Source organism: Pollachius pollachius, assembly GCF_949987615.1.
Source record: "Pollachius pollachius genome assembly, chromosome: 9".
Taxonomy (NCBI): Eukaryota; Metazoa; Chordata; class Actinopteri; order Gadiformes; family Gadidae; genus Pollachius; species Pollachius pollachius.
In genome coordinates, this window is record NC_136942.1 from 14,987,451 (window position 1) to 15,007,450 (window position 20,000).

Here is a 20,000-nt window from a genome sequence, read left to right on the forward strand (position 1 = left end):
AGAGAGAGAGAGACAATCCTTTCCCCCAGGGATAAGGGACACACTTCCAGCCCTCACTCCACTCAGTCCTCCAAACTCATGATGTCGTGATCATCAAGTCCTCTTTCAAACATGTCTGCATCCACCCCTTTCGACTGTCTCCACCGAGCACGTCTCCCCACCAAAGCAAGCAGAGCATTTTAGAAAAGTTGGCCATAGAACTTCAAGTCGTCAGACTGGCGCTTATGACAAATGTGTGTGTGCTGATCCATATGTCTTGTGTTTCCCCTATCTTTTTTTTATTGTTTTGTTCCTACTGGTTCAGCCCTACGTGTGCTTTGACAAACGTAATGAGCCGAATATGGCCCGCTTGTTAGCTGAATCCATATATGAGCAAACACACACACACACACACACACACACACACACACACACACACACAATTATCAGAAGAAACGGGCTTACCTTTCACCCTATACACAAACACAACGATTATATCAAAAGATACATTATGGTGAGTGCCAGAAAGAGAAACAGGAAAACAAGCAAAGGACAAACAAATGACACACATTCACTTAAAAAGAAAGGAAGAACAAGGCGAGGTGGAGGGTGGGAGGTCTACAGAATGGGCTGAAAAGAGCCAATTATTAATAGTTTGCAGCTATATTGTGCTCACACAAACTGCAGAAATGGATGATTATGGATAATTGGGCCTGGGCAAGGTGGATGAATGTTGGTTTGCGTATAGATATTGTGACACATATTACTGAATAATTATACTAGTGTTTTATTACTCTGCACACAATAGGCAGTACTGAAAGAGAAAATACATGAAATAGACCCGTTGGTTTGGATTTGGGTTGGCGCAATTTATTCTTGGTCGTTGGTGAAAATCCTCTTAGTTAAGAGAGGAGCTTTGGAATCTGGTGGCAGAAGCGCAAAGAATTATCAAAATGAGGTCCTTTCCCTTCTGAGAGCATGAAATGTGGCTTGCCAAAACGTGTGTGTGTGTGTGTGTGTGTGTGTGTGTGTGTGTGTGTCTGACCAATTACATTTGTAAAGCCACCTCAGCTGTTCATATATGTTTGCTAAGGTACAAGAGGGAATCTCAATTCAAAGTCAATGCTGAAGCAGTCAGTTGAATGCTTGATATTTTATATCTTTAACAACAAACATTTTCCTTCCTTTCCGTTTATTTTAAGATGAAAAGGGCTCATACTGCAATGGATAAAGCAATGCACCATCTGTGTGCGTGTTTATGTGTCTGTGTGTCTTTGCGCGTAGGTGCGTGATTTAGAGCTTAGATCGGGCCCAGAAAATAAAGCCTGACCTGGCCCGAGCCCGTGCACGTTCTGTCCGAGCCCCGCCCGGCCCGACACATTAACTGCAATTATGAGCCCGAGCCCAATTTCAACCCAACATTTTTTTTAATACATGTGTAACTTTGTACACATTTGTTACTTAGGCCTACTCTGCTAAATATATATGTAAGGGATAATGTATAGAACGCCGGTCATTATCGGGAAAATAAGGGCTTATTTTCGATAATGACCGGCGACGTTCAATACATTATCCCGCTTATTATACGGCTACTTGCCAAAACGAAAAAATAACTTCACATGGTGTGTCTTTTTACAATTTATTCGTTACCAGCATTCGTAGTGTTGATCAGCAGAGAAATAGTCTGCAAAGACGTTGATGTCGCTTAGCAACGGAAGACGCTGGGGTTGACAAGTTACCGTACTACTACCCATGCAAATGAACGGAGCGTTCTACGGTATTGAGAAGACCCGTGTAATAAAGGCCTATAATATTTCTGTTTATGGCATAAATTTCTCCTCAGATTAGGCCAATAAAGCAATGATAAAATGGGGTCAGGTCGGGCAGAGAATCTAAATTCTAGTGTGTGTGTGTGTGTGTGTGTGTGTGTGTGTGTGTGTGTGTGTGTGTGTGTGTGTGTGTGTGTGTGTGTGTGTGTGTGTGTGTGTGTGTGTGGTGGATGTTTTAAGCCAGAATGTCTACTGTTGTTCATCTACTGTTGTTTCCACATATGGGTTGATAGATTTTGTTGGTACTTGCGTGGTTATCAAATTACTTATTTGTTTGTGTTGGATTGTGTTTGTTTATTGAAATGTTAATTTATTTTTAAAACTATAAGATGCATTGCTGTACAACCACCAGCACAGTTTGAAATAGTAGAAACATAGCTACAAGGCCTCTAATTGGAACATATTGAGGAAGTGATTTTGTTGAAATAGGAAGTAGTCCCAAAAATGCTTGTTATGGATTTACTTATTTATTTTCTTCACCGTTTTTTGTGTAGTTGACTCAAGCTGAGCTACTCTTGATGCTGCAGGATATGTTAAGCAAATTCTGTTTTTATCACACTTTTTCACAATCATAGCCTCAAAGAGATCCCTAGGCCCCTTAACCAGAAGACTAAAAGTCATTTTAATGGCAAATAAACTCTCCAAGACAGAATGGGAAAGAGAAACCGTTCACAAATAAGAAGACATAGGAGTGATCCCCCTTTCAGGGATACACAGACGCACATGCACCACGCACAGACACAGACACACACACACACACACACACACACACACACACACACACACAACACACACACACACACTTTTTCAGCTCTGTCTCCTTGTCAAGCCAAACTGATGAGGCAATTTGGTTAAGAGCCATCCAACAAATGAACTTGGTGTGTAATTACAATACAATTATGTGATCCCTGCATCCCAATTTCTAGAGGAGGTAACAGAGCGCTAATTAAAAAAAGAACTAAATTATGAACCATCATAATTCATTGAATGATTTTGCGGGACAATGTGCTGTGGGACACTGTAATTTGTTCTTGGTTACAGTAGTTCAAAGTAGTTCCAATTCGTTGTGGGGAAAATCTTAAGCCACATAAATAGTACCTTCACTCAAAAGTGATATAAAGTGAGTTCAGACCGCGAGTAACGGTGGACTGACAATGCGTGACACAACAAGTCACTGAGCTAGAGGTGTGTATTACTCTGTCCTCGGCCTGTCTGTGTCTCTGCACGTCTGCCTGTCTCTTTGTCCGTCCACAGTGTCAGAGTCTTACGGGGCCTGTGTCTATTAGCTCAGTGGTTGGGGGTCACTTTCTCAGGCCCCATCTGTTATCCATCTCGTCTTTTCCCGCCTGACTGCCCAATGTCGATCTGTTGTTCACTTTGTAATGTTTACCAGTCGTTCCGTCTGCGATGTCCATCTCCCTGCCTGGCTTTTGTCTCGCTGTGCATCTGTCTGAAGTGGCTGTGTTTGCCAGCGAGTTGCCCGCAGCCTCGGTACACACACGATACACAACAATTGATCAATCTCCCTCTCTCTCTCTCTCTCTCTCTCGCTCGCTCTCGCTGCCTTTCCACCCCCGCATCTGTCATGGTATCCGACACACTGTTTACATTTCAAATCCCATTAGCTCTGTTGTCACGGACAACCAATCGGTTGTGACGACATCATTAGCTTCGAAGTTGGGCCACATCGAAATTAATGAAACGGCGAACAAATACCCCAAAAAAACTGAACTAGGACATCTCGTAACTGGACAATTTGTGCAAATGCGGGCATTAAAAATAGAAGAGGGACAAAGTACCACGGCCCCATCAGGTTCCCATGAATTCTGCATCGAAACAGAATGGGAATACTGAATAGTGCAGCATTTTACCGGCACACAAACAAAATAATTATACGGGTTGTTTTTAAAACTAACAAAGTAGTCTATCTGCACTATCTGCATGCTCTTTACAAATGCTCACTGTGCATTCCTGCGGCAACACCCCAAACATCAGGGTGTAGCCGGGGCGGTGACTCAGAACCCTGCTCGGTTTCTCATTTACTCTGACCACGTAAAACCTCACATTTGGCCTCAGAGAAACCCAGTGACTAGCAGCAGCCAGAGCATGCTTTCTCACCATGGGGCGTAAGACAAAAAATGGCCGTGGAGGGGAAAAGGCAAGACGTTAACAGAATTTCTCAAAAGCAAAAGGAGAGAGACTAGCAAAGTGAAATACGAAAATAACAAAGGTTAGGAAGTCAGCGCAAAGTCAGAGGTTTCTGCTTCGACTGTTTTAATGACCTCACGAAGGCTTTAATGCAGCGCTAGATCTAATAGTATCTACAGCAGGGCTATTCAATTGGCGGCCCCAGGGCCGGGTCCGGCCCCTGAGGGATTTTGTACCGGCCCTTGGAGTGAAGTGTAGTTATTACATATGGGTAATGAAAAAAAATATCCGAAAAAAAAAAAAAAACTATGGTTAATTTTACATTCTTTCGTGCAGTAGGAGGCAGTATGCACCCAATTAAGCCGGTGGCAAAACACGTAGAATATCTACCTGTTTCGGCCGGACATATATTTTGGGGGACCACACATGACCAATCAAAGAGGCCCATTCGCGCTCTAGTGCCGCGCTCTTTTGCCGCGCTCTGACCGCTCGGACTTTCTTTCAAGCCAAGCACGAAGTTTGATTTAAAAATGTCTCTCTCTACCTTAAAAAAAAGAAAAGTTGACTCAGAGAACAGGCAGTTCAACAATGAATGGACAGAGAAATACGCGTTTATTGCCGTTGATGCGAATCCTGTGTGCTTAATCTGTAACGAGTGCCTCGCCGTGTGCAAAGAATATAATTTGAGAAGGCATCTCAAGACAACCCATGCTAATTTTGATGCTATTTTCCCACCGGGCTCTGCTGCTCGGAGGCAGAAGATAACGGGCCTTACATCTTGTTATGAGCAAAGACGTCGCATTTTGTTTCGGGCCTGTACGGATCAAGAGAGAGCAACTGCGGCATCATTACGAGTGGCATGGATATTGGGCAAAAAGAAAAAGCCGTTTACAGACTCAGAGACGGTCAAGGAGTGTATGCTGGCATCCATTGAGGAGGTGGTAACTGAGAACACACGAAAAAACATTATCGATTCGATCAAACAAATTCCAATTTCTGACACGTCAAATATGAGGAGAGTTGAGTCCCTTGCATCGGACGTTTTCGAGACGCTTTTGGACAAGCTGAGGAGGGCAGAGGTGATGTCTTTGGCCGTGGATGAGTCGACTGATAACAGTGATGTTGCACAGCTGTGCCTCTATGTGCGGTTTTTTGATGGGGAATGTTTTCGTGAGGATCCGCTTGGACTAATTCCCATGGAGGGGCACACTACTGGTGAGATTCTGTTCACCAAAATTGCTTCATTCTTTGAGGAGAATAACTTGGATTTGGCGCGCGTCAACATGTTGGTGACGGATGGTGCGCCCTCGACGGTGGGCAGGGATCAGGGGCTCGCCGGGAGGATGGCAGCAGCGGCTCCGCAGGTGACATCGCTACATTGCCTCATCCACCAAAGCCTCCTGTGTGCCAAGCTCAGTGGTCAGTTAAAAGAGACCATGGACTCCGTCATGGGAATTATAAACTTCATCCGTTGTACCTCCAGTTTACAGCACCGCCTTTTCCGCAAGCTGTTGACTGACATGTCTGCTGAATAGAAAGTTTTGCTCATTCACAATGACATTAGATGGCTTAGCAAAGGAAACGCTTTGAAACGTTTTTGTGAACTAAGAGAGGAGATTCTGGTGTTTCTCCGGTCTTCAAAATTGAAAAAAGCTGGCAAGTTTCTGTCTCTGATGGAAAATGATGAGTTTAATGCCGCTGTTTGCTTTTTGAGTGACGTTTTCCATCTTTTGAACCAACTCAACATGGAGTTGCAGGGCAGAGATAAAACAGTCGCAGAACTTGTGGAGAATCTTCATGCTTTTCAAAGAAAGCTCTCACTCTTCTCTGCTGATCTTTGTCCTGGCAAGATGCTCCACTTCCCCACATTGAAAAAATCTGGCCTGCAAATTACCGAGGTGATGTCAGGGTTTATTGACTCATTGAAAAACAATTTTGCCACTAGGTTTGAGGATTTCAGCATCTCCAGTGAAGTGATTAGATTTGTGAAGGACCCTTTCTGTGTGAATGTTGAGGCAGACTTTGCATTGAAAGGAAAGGAGCTGGTATCGTCATTGGATGAGGGGTCTTTACAACTGGAACTCATTGACATTCAGTCGTCAGATGACTTGCGACAGTCATTGCAGCAGGCAGGTTTTGAAAAATTCTGGACCCATGAGGTCAGCCGAGAGAAATTTCCACATTCAAGGGGTCTTGCACTTTTTCTTCTGACAATGTTTGGCTCAACATACACTTGTGAGTCGTCATTCTCACACATGAATGCCATTAAAACTCACAATCGCATATCCCTCACTGACCAGCATCTGCAACAGTGCTTGCGCATTGCCCTGACAACATATACACCTGACTTCACTGCTCTTGCCAAGTCAAAAAAATGCCATTTTTCTCATTAGATGGCAAATGTTGGCAAACTACATGCAAGGTAACAGGCATGTTAGTCAAGCAAGAAATGAGGATTGATTTTTGAACAGTATGATGCAATTAACATGTTATTCACCCCATATTATGCTCTTAATATTTTTCTTGATGTGGTATTATTGTTTAATGCAGTTTGAAATGTTTTGCCTTGATAAAGTGCCATGCACTGTTATGTTGTTATAGTTCTATTCTGTACCATACTATGCACTTTGGTTTTATTGTTGTTGGTGGATATACATTTGATGTTGCCTGTAACTCAATTGAGTGCAATCTTAAATACCTGTGATATGGCTGAACTAGTAGTAGTCCATGCGTGGATTTATGGGGCAGTCTATTTTATTTTTTTAGAAGGAAAAAAGTGTGAGTTGGATCCAGTTACCATTAAGCTGCATTTCTGTTTTTAGCCAGTGGAGAAGGGGGACACAGTTTGATTTTTCTGAGAATTATTTCCCTCTTTACTTGTAACACTGAAATTTATCTCCTCATTGTCAATTGAGGATAACGAGCTGTAAAGTTGGTACAGTTATGTGCTATTAAGTGGATGTTTTCTGTTAGTTAATTGCATTTCTCTAATTGTCTGAGTCTCGGATTTTTCAACATTGTATTGCCATTTGAATGTAACAATGCCTTGGGCCTATGTGTCTTACTGCATCACAATGTTCATATGTTGTTCTGCATTTACTAAATAGATTATGTTGACTCCTTCAGTATGTTGTTGTAATTTCTTTGTTACCATAATTACTCATATTCTCCGGCCCCTTATTTTGCCTCAGTTTCATGAACTGGCCCCAATTCCAAATTAATTGAATAGCCCTGATCTACAGTATCAATAGATAATTCCAAGAATATAAAAAAATATCATTAGAAGCACACAAAGGCTAGGCAAGTGTCTGGGAGGTGTTGCTGACAGGAGAAAAAAACAAAAAAGAAACGATGCATCTGCAAAATTTAACTAATAGCAAAAGAAAAATGTAAAACACTATTTGAAAACCATTCCATTGATCACAGGCTTTTAGGTGGAGGCCTGAGCACTAGATGAACCACAAGCCGCAGGGGCGTAGAGCCAAAGAGGCAGCCGCTTATTGATTCCTTGATGCAAGATGGATGTTGGACGGGGCATGTGAGGTTGTTTGAAAGACAAGGGGAAAGTAAATCACGCAACAATCCGCCCTGTGCGCGTGAAACACCCTTGTGGAACAAAGGGATTGACGGCAACAGGTTAATCACGCTGATGTCAGGGGGGCCCGGGAAACTAACAGCTGTTGGGTGGAATTGAAGGTGTGAGAGGGAAGGAATGGACGTGTGGAAGGTGCCCGGTGTGCCACAGTGACAGGGAACACCGGGCAGGGTCAGGGAACTGTATAATATAACGTTACATCATTATGTTCCAAGGGGAAGAGAGGGACATGACCTATGACCTGCAGCCAGACGTTCTGCCTCGGTAATGCCATGGCAACGTTCTACTGCAGCGCTTATGGTGCCACGCCTGTTATATTGATTCATTCAACAGGGAGTTTCATAGCCTATATTCATGTCTTTGGTGAGAAGGGAGACCTTTATGTACACTGTGGACATCGGGGTTCGAACCCGGATCGTTCCATACACATAACCACTTGACTATTGACACTTCCCCTTAGAGTTTGATGATGAACCGGCTCTACTTTGGGGAGGGGAGGGTAGTACACTCGGATACCCTTCTCAGAATATAACAAAATGCTATTTTTTATCAAGATGATAACGATTTTTCATTGTCATATCCTATTCTCTGGTAACAAACACAACAATAACCTTTACAAAGTAGTGGTGAGCGTCCTATATTCCATATAAGATGTGAATGCGGCGCGCATGCTCCTGGTGTTTTGAGAGACGACTTCTCAAAATGATGAATCTTCTCAAAAGATTTGTGTTACCAAGCATTATTTGTTGTTTTTCCACTGATTATTTTCATCAACAGTTGTGCCGCTGGGTTCCAATCCCTAGTTTGATCTATGCTGATATGCTGCACGGACTGCCCTGGCGTTCATGCACCCTACTGCATCTCCCGCCTCTGAGAGAGTGAGGGAGGAGGGCTCACAGTGCAGAAGTGCCCCCTAATGACTCAGCTAAGTCACACATTTCCAAGGATACTACCGTTTCACTAACCGCTAGACAACCATACAACCGTCACACCGACTCTGTGATCAAACATCACATTCATACATTCAAGTTATTTTATGCGAAGTACTACTTCCGGTTTGGCAGAGGGGTGCATTTGGGCTCTAATCTGTTTTCCCTGTGTCAAAAGTCACCGCCCGCCAATGATACAATGTTGAGATCGTTCAGAATTTCATCACCAATGTTAAAAAAATGTTGCTCTTGAATAAAGGCAGCTTAACCAACTGGGCTGTATAGGTTTTGTTTTGCTTTCTGACTTTCTAGAAAGTAAAAAGAGGAAGTTGCTGTACTGGTCAAAGCTCAGTTCCATTAGCTGACGTTAGGTTATGAGATTCACATATTTGATAGTTAACTGATAATCATGACAAAATTGTTATCTTTAAGCTGTAATTTCAGAGGTATCACTGGGATTGTTGTTCGACCTTTTGGCACTGTACTCTACCGGTCTCATTTAACTGCACACTTTGATGAAATATACCCGTCAATTTGGCACATTTGGCTGAATCTGCTTCCAATGCCCTTCTTTTTGCCTATATTGCTCAGCCCTTAGTCGTTTTATTCTCAAACTCACCCACACTATGAAGCAGACTGGGAGTAGAGTGTCACAATGGCTCGCTTATAGCATGGATGTAGAATAAGACACCTTTTGTTTAAAAGTGCCAAATGATGCGGTTGCATTATTTGCGTGGGCCAAAGAGGAACGGGTGGGACGAAAGCTGAAGCTTGGTCAACTTTATTCAAACAAGCAAGTTCTTGAAAGACTTTGATTCAACGACAAGATTCATTGAGTGACGGGATTGATCCAATCCCGTGCAACATGGGTAGAAATATACGGCAGATTCAATCCGGCCTACCCCTTCTCAAAGTACAATGTGGGTGAAATGTTATTCGCTGGAAAATACTTTCACAATGATAATGAAATGCGTAAAGGTGCGTTTGTGTGTCATTTGTGAAAGTACTTTTTTGCTTTAACTGCGTTGTACGCACCACCGCCCCATTCAAAGACATTTGCGGCAAAAAATTAGCATTTACATTACCTGAATTTGTGCCTCGATAAGACGTAAGAGCAGACGAGACAAAGAAATACAAGACAAATAGTGATCTCTAAATATACTTGCCTAAGCATAAAGACCGCCTCACAGGGAGAATATCTGTGGAATTTGGAGTTTTGCATCAGATTTATGTGGATAAAACATCATGCATGACCAAAGGTCATGCATGATGTTTTATCACACACACTACAAAGTAACAGGTGAGAGTAGTAAAAATACTTTTTTTTTTTAATGAGCAATGTACCCGCCAGACACAGCCTCCGACCAGACACAGCCTCCCACCACACTCTAGACACAGCCCCCCCCCCCCCCCCCCCCCAGACAGAAAAGCTATGCAGAGAGACTTGAGTGGGATGTACACTTACAAATAAGTGCTTGATTTGATTTAGGCTGACTGAGGCCTAAGAAGTGCAGACACACTTTGTTTGAACATTCCTTCAAGACTGAGTGGGGTTGAAAAACTAAAAAACTCATCACACAGTGTATGCATTGCCGTCATCAGGGGAGATGTACAAAAGAAGCACCAAAGAGAAGTATGATTAGGAGTTTGTTTGTTTTATCCACAATCAGATCATTTTGTTCAACACTTATTTTTTCCACATAACGAATGCTGACATTTTAAGACTCCCCCTCTACACCTTTATCATGCCTATTGGGCAATCGATCACATTGATTTGGGATTTGCTCTTGCTTTATTAATAGAAATTGATGAGTTTTGCTCGTGAAAAATAGAACGATAGAACGATTCAGATTCCCCCGTTTTCCCTCCCTCTTCTCCTTTGACATTCATTATAAAATGTGAGCGTGGAAAAAAGTGAAACGATTGATTGGGATAACGTGATTAAGCCCTCCAACAAACGAAATGCGTTGTTGTAAATCGATTGTCTTAAAGCTAATTCTTTCAGCCTACATTAGGGAGATCCTTGTTGTACGCACACATCTAGCAGCAAACAAACAGACACATGCACAACAGAACACAGTACATAGCGAAAAAATGGCCTCAGATTGAGAGTAAACTGTGGCCTGGAACAAAAACAAATTGATTAAGTTTATTCAGGAACAGCAAATTGTGTTAAGGGATTCAACTAATCATGACTTCCACGCACAACATGAAATTATTATTTGAATAATTCTTGACATTTATTGAACAGCCTGAACAAATAGGCGGCCTCGATTGCTTCCTGCTATTAAGCCTTACACAATACAACCGATTTTCATCCACTAATCTGGCCAGTACGTAAACTACAGACATTGACCAAACAGCCCATCGTATGGAAAATGAAAGGTTGAGGAAATAAATGAGAGATGATCATTGCCATCTCATACTACTAACAATGAAATTCAATTAGCGTATGGAAACGGCTTGCTTGTGATTCATTGTTCAATTTCGCATCAACACAATGACATCGTAGCCCGCGCTGGGAAATTACCATATAAGCCAAACTGACAAAAGGAGAAAGGGTAATGAGTGTAAAGATAAAGAGGTGAATAATATGACTAAATGTTAGACGCTCAGAAAATACAAAAAGAGAGGGAGGAGGAGGGTGGGAGGGCGGGGAGACCGATGGAACGGATGTAAGGGAGGAAAAAAGTGAAAGAAGGAAAAGAAAATGAAGAAACAAGAAAAACTAAAAGAAAAAAGGAGGTCAGAAAAACCTGTGAAAACCGAAATGTGAAGCGAGGGGCCGCTGCGGGGAGGCCCCTGTCAAGGTGACAGTAGATTGAACAGAGGGCTCGGCAATCAATAGGAGCCACCCGGATCCAGTCTGGAAACACTCATCTATCACACGGCACAGAGAAACAACGCTGCAGAGAGTTGTGGACCGGAGCCCCCTGAGTTCCTTGAGTGGCTAGAACTTTACTCACGTTGAACAGAGCTATTACAGCGCCTCTTCCCACGCTGCCCGTGGAGGAGCCTCATTTCATTGTTTGATCGATAACAATTGAAAACGACTTTTTCAAGTTTAAGGCAGAGTAAGAAATACTACTACCAGCATGGATGATGAAGCAGACCCTGTTACGGAAGGGTTGCACAACACTATTCACGAAGCCGAAGGCAAAATTAAGCCAGACACCAAAATACTGATAGCTGCGGTGTGATTTTCAGCCTTGGTCACGTCAGCCTTGGTTTCCTTGGATCTTGTGTTATTTGAGCGTCAAAAACAAGAAACATACAATCTAGGCCTACACTTAAATAAATAAAAACAAGTGTGGTTGAAACAAACAAGACCTTTTTGTACGCCTCTCAGGCATGGCATGCATTTTAAAATTGAAAGCGAACGCAACACAACAGGGACGTGGGAAAAAACAACCCCTGGAGGTTTTATAAGCCTCAGAGCCTCAAGATCCAAGCCTCAGAGTCATTCTATGGGGGCGCCACAAGCCCCGGAATAAACTGCCACCCACTCCAGCTCCCAGTGCTCCAGCCCAGAAGACAATCAGGCAGACTAAAGGGCAGGCGTCGGGCGACTGCGGGCCGATAACGCTCTCGCTCTCCCTCGCGCGGTTCCGGCCCGCCGCGCTACGGCTATAGAGAGACATGTCAACATGACGCATACCTCCATCTCATTTGCACCTATACCGTCCCCTTCGTGACTGAGATCCCCATCAGCCAGCCGTTAAGGACACTTAATCAGTGCGGCGGTGATCCAATAAATTACTTTAATGTTGCTGTGCGGAGGTGGTGCACTTCTACCTCCCCCCCCCCCAACCCCTTTTTCCCCTCCTCGACGCCGCATTAGACTGAGGCACCCTTCTATCTCTGCTCCTCTGTCATCCATTTTGTCACCCGGCCCTCGCGGTGACAATGATGGAGGAGGGTTGGACTCAAAACGCGGGCAAATAAATGAGAGCGGTGTAGCTGGGGGAGTCCTTACTGGTGAGACTTGTGGTCCAGGACGCTGGGGTCCAGGTGGATGTGGTTGATGAGTGTCTTGCTGTAGAGGGAAGACGCGTCTCTCCTGAGGGACAGCAGGCTGTGGCAGAACTTCACTCCCATCTCCTCCAGCTCCCTGGTGCCTGTCTGCAAGCCCTGCATACACACACACACACACACACACACACACACACACACACACACACACACACACACACACACACACACACACACACACACACACACACACACACACACACACACACGTAGAAGCACAGGCAGGCAAAAACCCACGCACACACACACACACACACACACACACACACATTATTGGACATTATTGCAGAACGAAATTAAACTAGCATATCAATCATAATCAATAGATGTCTTCTTTGGCTTCTATGAAAGCAGACGCATCATGTTTTGCCCTGAAAATAGCCTGTTATATCAGATCAGTCTTGTTTACAATCTGTTTCTGTGTTTGCGTGTGCGTGTTTGTGTTTCTGTGTGTTTGTGTCAGCCTTTGTGTCTGTCTGCCGCTGTGTGAGTTTGTGTGTGTGTGTGTGTGTGTGTGTGTGTGTGTGTGTGTGTGTGTGTGTGTGTGTGTGTGTGTGTGTGTGTGTGTGTGTGTGTGTGTGTGTGTGTGTTTGAGAGAGAGTGTGTGTGGCCGTGTGTGTGTGTGTGTGTCAAGGGGCAGGGCAATCAATTTCTGTTCAAAAAAGAGGAGCAAAAAAATGAATAAGTATTCCTTAAGTCCTGATCAATGGCAAAACCAAGCCTTCCTTGAGGGGGTGTGTAATCAACATGAGACATCGTGCCTCAGTTACTGATGGACTTCTAATAGGACGGCCCAAACTGCCTTTGTTTCATCCGTCAAGCCATTGATCTTGACTCTCTTTCTCTATCTCTGTCTGTTTCTGTCTTTCTTTCTCCCAAAAGTAAAAGATAGATATCACTCCATCTTAGCGTAGCATCTCAACTCCCCCCAGCGCAACCCGCCCACCCCCATCCCCCACACCTACGTGTTTCATCCAACACCTCATCCACCTTGTGCCGATACTGTGTCTGCATTTGTCTTATCTCTCTTCTCTCCCTGTCGTTCTCCCTCTACCTCTCTCTCTCTCTCTCTCTCCCTCATCCCCCTCTCTCTGTAATTCTCCTTCCTTCACTGTCTTTGTGCTTTCTCAACTTCCTCCCGGATTTTCCTCAGTCATTCCTTCATTCTGGATGCACACACCTTATCACACCGTCTAACTGTCAATCTTATCTCTTCACCACCTCCCCTTCCACCTCCCTCCCTCCCCCATGAAAGAGCAAGGCAGCTAGTTACAGGGCCTGAATACCAAGGACTGAGAGCTGCAATGTGTTTGTGTGTGTGTGTGTGTGTGTGTGTGCGTGTGTGTGTGTATGTCTGTGTGTGTATGTCTGTGTGTGTGTGTGTGTATGTCTGTGTGTGTGCGTCTGTGTGTGTGTGTGTGTTTTTGTGTGAGTGTGTGTGTGTGCTCAAGTGTGTGTTTGTGTGTTTGTGCATGTGTGTGGTCATTTCTGTGCGTGTGTGGACTTGGAATGGATTTCTGTATATTCTCCTGTCTACCTGCATTTTGGTCTCTGTGTGTGTGCCTCTGTGTGTGTCTCACCACAGCTACTAAGTGTCTGACGCTGTGTGCAGTCTCTGTACGTGCGTTTGTGACTGACAGACCCTGGGTGTCACTCTCATCTTGTACATGTTCTCTCTGCGTGTGTGTGACGTGTGTGTGTGTGTGTGTGTGTGTGTGTGTGTGTGTGTGTGTGTGTGTGGGGGGGGGGGGGCCTGTTCGTCTCCCAAGCAAAGTCAGATTTGTATGAATAGAAATGGGTCTGGGCGGGGCTAAGCTGAAAATCCCTACTAAATGTCCTTTTCCTTGAGCTATCTCCTCCACTCTCTCTCTTTCCCCCTTTTTCCCTTCGACACGCTCTCTCTCTCTCTCTCTCTCTCTCTCTCTATTTAGATATTATTCTGCGCTTCACCTTGTCTGTTCAACAGATTTAAGGTGGCGCCAGACCCTGTTTTTTGTGTTAATCTAAACAGATGGAGCCCATATGCGGCTGACTTTGAGGTTTTGGAGATTGTTTTTCTATAATGGAGGTTAAGTCCACACATTGTTAAAAGTTGAACTCGGTTCAATTTCTTTGTGCCTGCATATACTTGAATATCAGCAGGATACTTGGCCTCACTGTTGAGGAGAGAGGATTAACTGATCTTGCGCGTTCTCCCAAATTGCTGATGGTGGGAACACGAGGGGCACAAAGCAGCACATTACGATACATTACTCTAACAACTTTCATATCTTTTCAATTTGATCCCTCCGCAAAACACTGACCTAGAAGAATTGTCATAGCGACACAAATGAAAAAATTGACCTGAATACTTAATGTGTAATTATATATGAATTCACTGTAATTAAATGGTTAATCTTGCAATAACTATCAACAGATTCCTGTTCTTTGCACTATGTGTCCTGTCTTGCTCATTTCCTGTTACAGTAGCCACAATACGAAGGCAAGTATGAAAGCAACACACGCGTGAGCGTATAAGTACATCTACTCAATACATGACACGTGACAAACTAATCAGTAGCAGCCAGTTGGTGGTTCAATCAAGCGCTTGCTCAAGTCATTTCACAACTGTATTTAAATGGCTTTAATCAACCTCCGCTGTGAATGAACAGCTGCATTCCACTGTTTTCTTTTGCCCAAATCCACTTGCATGGATCTGTTTTATGTACATGTGAACAAATTATACCCGGCTTGTGGCAAAGCCAAAACACAAATTTGGCACTTTCCATGGATTTTCTATTCAATATTCTGACATGGCAAAGTGCTTTTTCTGTGTAATGTCTGTGATGACAGAACAATTACGTATCCCATCAAAGAAAATGATTTAAATAATCTGACTGATTGCTAATTTCTTTTCTTTTTTTCAGTTTGGTTGCAAAGAAATGATTGAATATATTTGGGATGGAAAATAACACTCCCAGTACTTTGCTTAAGCCACAAGTCACGCTTGCCCTTTGGAGGAGTGCCCTTTTGTGGCGTTTGATGCAACGGCATCATTCATATGGGTGGCTTTGGCAGGAAAGTGCCAGAGAGGCTTATGAAACCCTGCATTGGCGCAAGAGTCCAAGTTCACTCCAAGAGGTGCTTCAAAGAGTAATTACCCGACTCCTTTCCATTTTGGACGAGCAACAAAACTAAATCTGTGTGAGTTTTGGCCAGTGTGGTGTACAAGGGTCGCATTTGTCATCAGTGCTTTTAAAGAAATTAGGTCATTATGAAACTGAATCATAACACAGAGTCACAAAACTGTCTGTGTGTTTGTGTGTGTGTGTGTGTGTGTGTGTGTGTATTGGGGTGACTTATAATGAATGGCGTTGAGAAAGTTACCGATGAGACCCCTTCTGTGTGCTATAAAAAAAGTGGATTTGATGTTGTCAATGTTTTGAACATCGGTGTGGCTTTATTAATAATGAGGACAAATACTGAAGCAATAATGAATTAGAACTGAGGAGAAAGCCACACACACACACACACACACACACACACACACATAAGGGCGCCGACAAAAATGAATACATGGATACATAGACAAACACACAGGACTATGCACACAAATCTAGATAGACAAACAGACACATGAACGCATAAACAACCTATTCAAACACACCCACACTGTTCACACATATGAATACCAAAGTAAATAGAAATATTAACCTATTAACCTTCCTTCATAACAAACTCTCTCTCTCTCTCTCTCTCTCTCTCTCTGAATTTACCTTTTAAAATGAAAGTCTAGCCCTTTCTCTATCTCTATCTCTGCTAGCTTTGATGAGCAACTTCATAAGAGGCAGACTTCTGGCACTACCAACGTCCTCACCTCAGCAAGATCACTTGATGAACACACACACACAGACAAACACACACACACAAACGCACACTGTTGTGGGAAAACAAGCAATTGCTAAAACACTATATACACACCATATATACTACATACATTGACACAGAAGAATGATTCCCATTCATTATTGAAAGAAAATGTTCAAAAATCCAAAGAAATTCTGAAGCTCAGTCTCATACTGAATTATATTGTGAGTCAATTTGCTAAAGGCTATTTCATTTTCCTAACCACTCAGGTTGTTATTGTGCTTTGTCTAGCTCATTTAATGTGCCACAGTACTGCTTTGGGCTCCTCTGAAACACCATGTATCGTATGTTCATCATCGCTCGGAATCAAACCAAGCAGCGCCAGGAATGATTTAGTGAAGGGAAAACCAAGCTTCGAGCGGCCCGGAGAAGTTGAACAAAGAGATATTGGATTTCCCGATTGACGCCTTCTCCCCCAGGAGCACAGTTGGCTGAACACGATGACAAGGTGAGATACATAAGTGCTAGAGAATGTGTTTTTTTGCTTATCAACAGGATTATTAATGTTGCCAAAGACAATGCCACCACAGCAATAGAGGGGAAGAGGAGGGGGTCAGGGGGGGGGTGAATTGTGTCTCCGAAGGGGACGGTGTGAATTCCGCTCAAGAGAAAGAGGCAAGGACTATGGTGAAGGATCAGAGTAGAACATGGAGACTGGGATGCTGCGGGACCAACTGCTGATTGGGTTGTGTTGTCCAGTATCAACTAGTTTAAAGCTAGGTTCCCAGTGCCGATGAGACAGACCTTCAGCTACAACCACGAAGTTTAACGGCATTCTGTGCATTGATTTGGACACAATTGTGCAATCGCTGTACAGCGTCGACGCCACGATTCCGTGGCAATTTTCCCATCCAGAATAGGCACAATGCAAAGCATGTTCATCTCCAACTAATCCCAAACTCAGATAAATCTTGGATTTCAGACACAGTAGTGCCGGCACCGAACCACAGTATGTCTGCCATACATGTAAAGCTGTACACAAATAAGGAAAAAAACAGAACAACCTCTATTAATCCCTGTGAGAATTACAATCAGAAGAGGAGATTATTCTGTTTGGCTCTACTGTAGACAAAGCTGTTTAGAACGACGTGGCTATTATCGACGCAGAAGTGGGAAAAAAAGAGATGGCGGGAAAAAGATGAGGGAAAGATTGAAAGGATAAGGGTGGGAAGAGACGTGACAGAGAGGAGGCCACGGGCCCTTCAAAGGGGAAGAGAAGGCGGGGAGGATTTACATAACAAAGAAAGCCCTCTGATCAGGGAGAGACACGCTGTAATAGAGACCCAGAAGAACATGCGCACGACACATAAAGGAGGCAGACCGAACAGAGGGAGAGGAAGACACAGAGCGACAGAGAGCGGGCAGGGGAGAGAGAGCGAGGCGATGGTGTGGGAGAGAGAGAGAGAGAGAGAGAGGGAGACGACGGTGTGGGATAGAGAGACTGAGAGAGAGAGAGAGAGAGAGAGAGAGAGAGAGAGAGAGAGAGAGAGAGACGACGTGTGGGATAGAGAGACTGAGAGAGAGAGAGAGAGAGAGAGAGAGAGAGACGACGTGTGGGATAGAGACTGAGAGAGAGAGAGAGAGAGAGACAGACGACGGTGTGGGATAGAGAGAGACAGAGAGAGACACAGACAGACAGACAAGAGAGAGAGAGAGAAATACACAGGTGAGAGGGGGCCTAGGGGAGGAGTATTTAGAGGAATATCCTCACACATTTGTAGATTCCTCCTTTGCACATTCGTTATGCTCATTGCACACACACACACACACACACACACACACGTCATTTTCCTTTTATTGTACACACTCTTTGGAGGTTATACACACACACACACACACATATATACACAAACACACACACAGACTAAGAACAAATTCATTTTATTGCACACTGTATGGAGGTTATTCACACACACACACACACACACACACACACACACACACACACACAGACTTAGATCATATTAATTTTATTGTAGACACTGCATGGAGGTTATACACACACACATACACACACCTTGTATATGCCCTGGTCACAGCCATTGTAGGTGCTCTCCATGGTGTAGCTCCTGAGGACGCCCATCTCCCTCCACACCACCACCCGGGCCGTAGCGGAGCGGGACTTCTCCACCTGCACCGCCCCGCACCCCACACACAGCAAACACACACTTACTCCATGGATCAACAGTGGTTTGGTGGTTTGGTAGTATTTCGTTCGTTCATTCGTTCACTCACACATACATCCATTCATAATTACCAGATAGTTACAGCTGTTAAAGGAAAAGGCTGGGGCGATCCGATCCAAGGTCTTAGGGATTGTCTGGGTAAAAATAATGACAACAAATGTAAAAAGGAGTGAGGGCGCAAGAGGGACAGAGGGAGAGAGAGAGAGCAAGCGGAAGCGAAAAGCCCAGGTCAGGGCAGATCCGTATCTTCTGTAAAGGTGTTTAGTGTGTCCATGCACTCGATAGTCTACGTTTCCATAGGCACCTTTGTGTGGATCTGTTCATGCACTCTATTGTTGGTGTCCATGCACTATTCATGTACATGTGTCCATGCACTCTGGTGCTTATTCATCCATGCACTCCAGTGTGTTGGTTGTTGTCCACGCACTATTGCATGTGTCCATGCTGCCATGTGTGTGTATGTGTCCATGATCCCGTGTGTGTAAGTGTCCATGCTGCCATGTGTGTGTATGTGTCCATTCTCCGGTGTGTGTGTGTGTGTGTGGGCCCCGATGCGGCCCTCACCCTATATCCAGGGTCTTCCTTCAGGCCAACGGTGTCCACGGCGGAGCCTGACTGCCACAGTGTCTCCTTGACACTGCAGCCATACAGGAAGACATTTTTCTTCCTAGAGTGACCATGGTAGTCACAGAACACCTGGCCGAGAGACACAGAGATACAGAGAGACAGTGAGGGACAGAGAGACGCAGACAGACAATGAGAGAGATAAAGACAGAGATAGACAAAGAGAGAGACAGAGAGGGGGATAGAGAGACAGAGAGGGAGATAGAGAGACAGAGAGGGAGATAGAGAGACAGAGAGGGAGATAGAGAGACAGAGAGGGAGATAGAGAGACAGAGAGGGAGATAGAGAGACAGAGAGGGAGATAGAGAGACAGAGAGGGAGATAGAGAGACAGAGAGGGGGATAGAGAGACAGAGAGGGAGATAGAGAGACAGAGAGGGAGATAGAGAGACAGAGAGGGAGATAGAGAGACAGAGAGGGGGATAGAGAGACAGAGAGGGAGATAGAGAGACAGAGAGGGAGATAGAGAGACAGAGAGGGAGATAGAGAGACAGAGAGGGGGATAGAGAGACAGAGAGGGAGATAGAGAGACAGAGAGGGAGATAGAGAGACAGAGAGGGAGATAGAGAGACAGAGAGGGAGATAGAGAGACAGAGAGGGGGATAGAGAGACAGAGAGGGAGATAGAGAGACAGAGAGGGAGATAGAGAGACAGAGAGGGAGATAGAGAGACAGAGAGGGAGATAGTTAGAGAGTCGCAGACAGACCATGAGAGGGATAGCGAGATGAATAGAAAGGGAGAGAAAGAAAGAGAGATACATTGAAACATCAACC

General features: G+C 44.2%; 1 protein-coding gene across 1 annotated transcript in view; it reads right to left on the bottom strand.

The window, feature by feature from the left end:
* agbl1 (AGBL carboxypeptidase 1) overlaps positions 1 to 20,000 on the bottom strand; it is a gene marked incomplete at both ends in the record, with an annotated part of 93,980 nt that overhangs the window by 3,099 nt on the left and 70,881 nt on the right. Inside the window, 4 exons of the mRNA XM_079742892.1 lie at positions 12,457 to 12,611; positions 18,436 to 18,549; positions 18,676 to 18,738; positions 19,169 to 19,300. Of these exons, the coding sequence (XP_079599018.1) occupies positions 12,457 to 12,611; positions 18,436 to 18,549; positions 18,676 to 18,738; positions 19,169 to 19,300 (464 nt within the window). The remainder of the gene's footprint in view (positions 1 to 12,456; positions 12,612 to 18,435; positions 18,550 to 18,675; positions 18,739 to 19,168; positions 19,301 to 20,000) is intronic.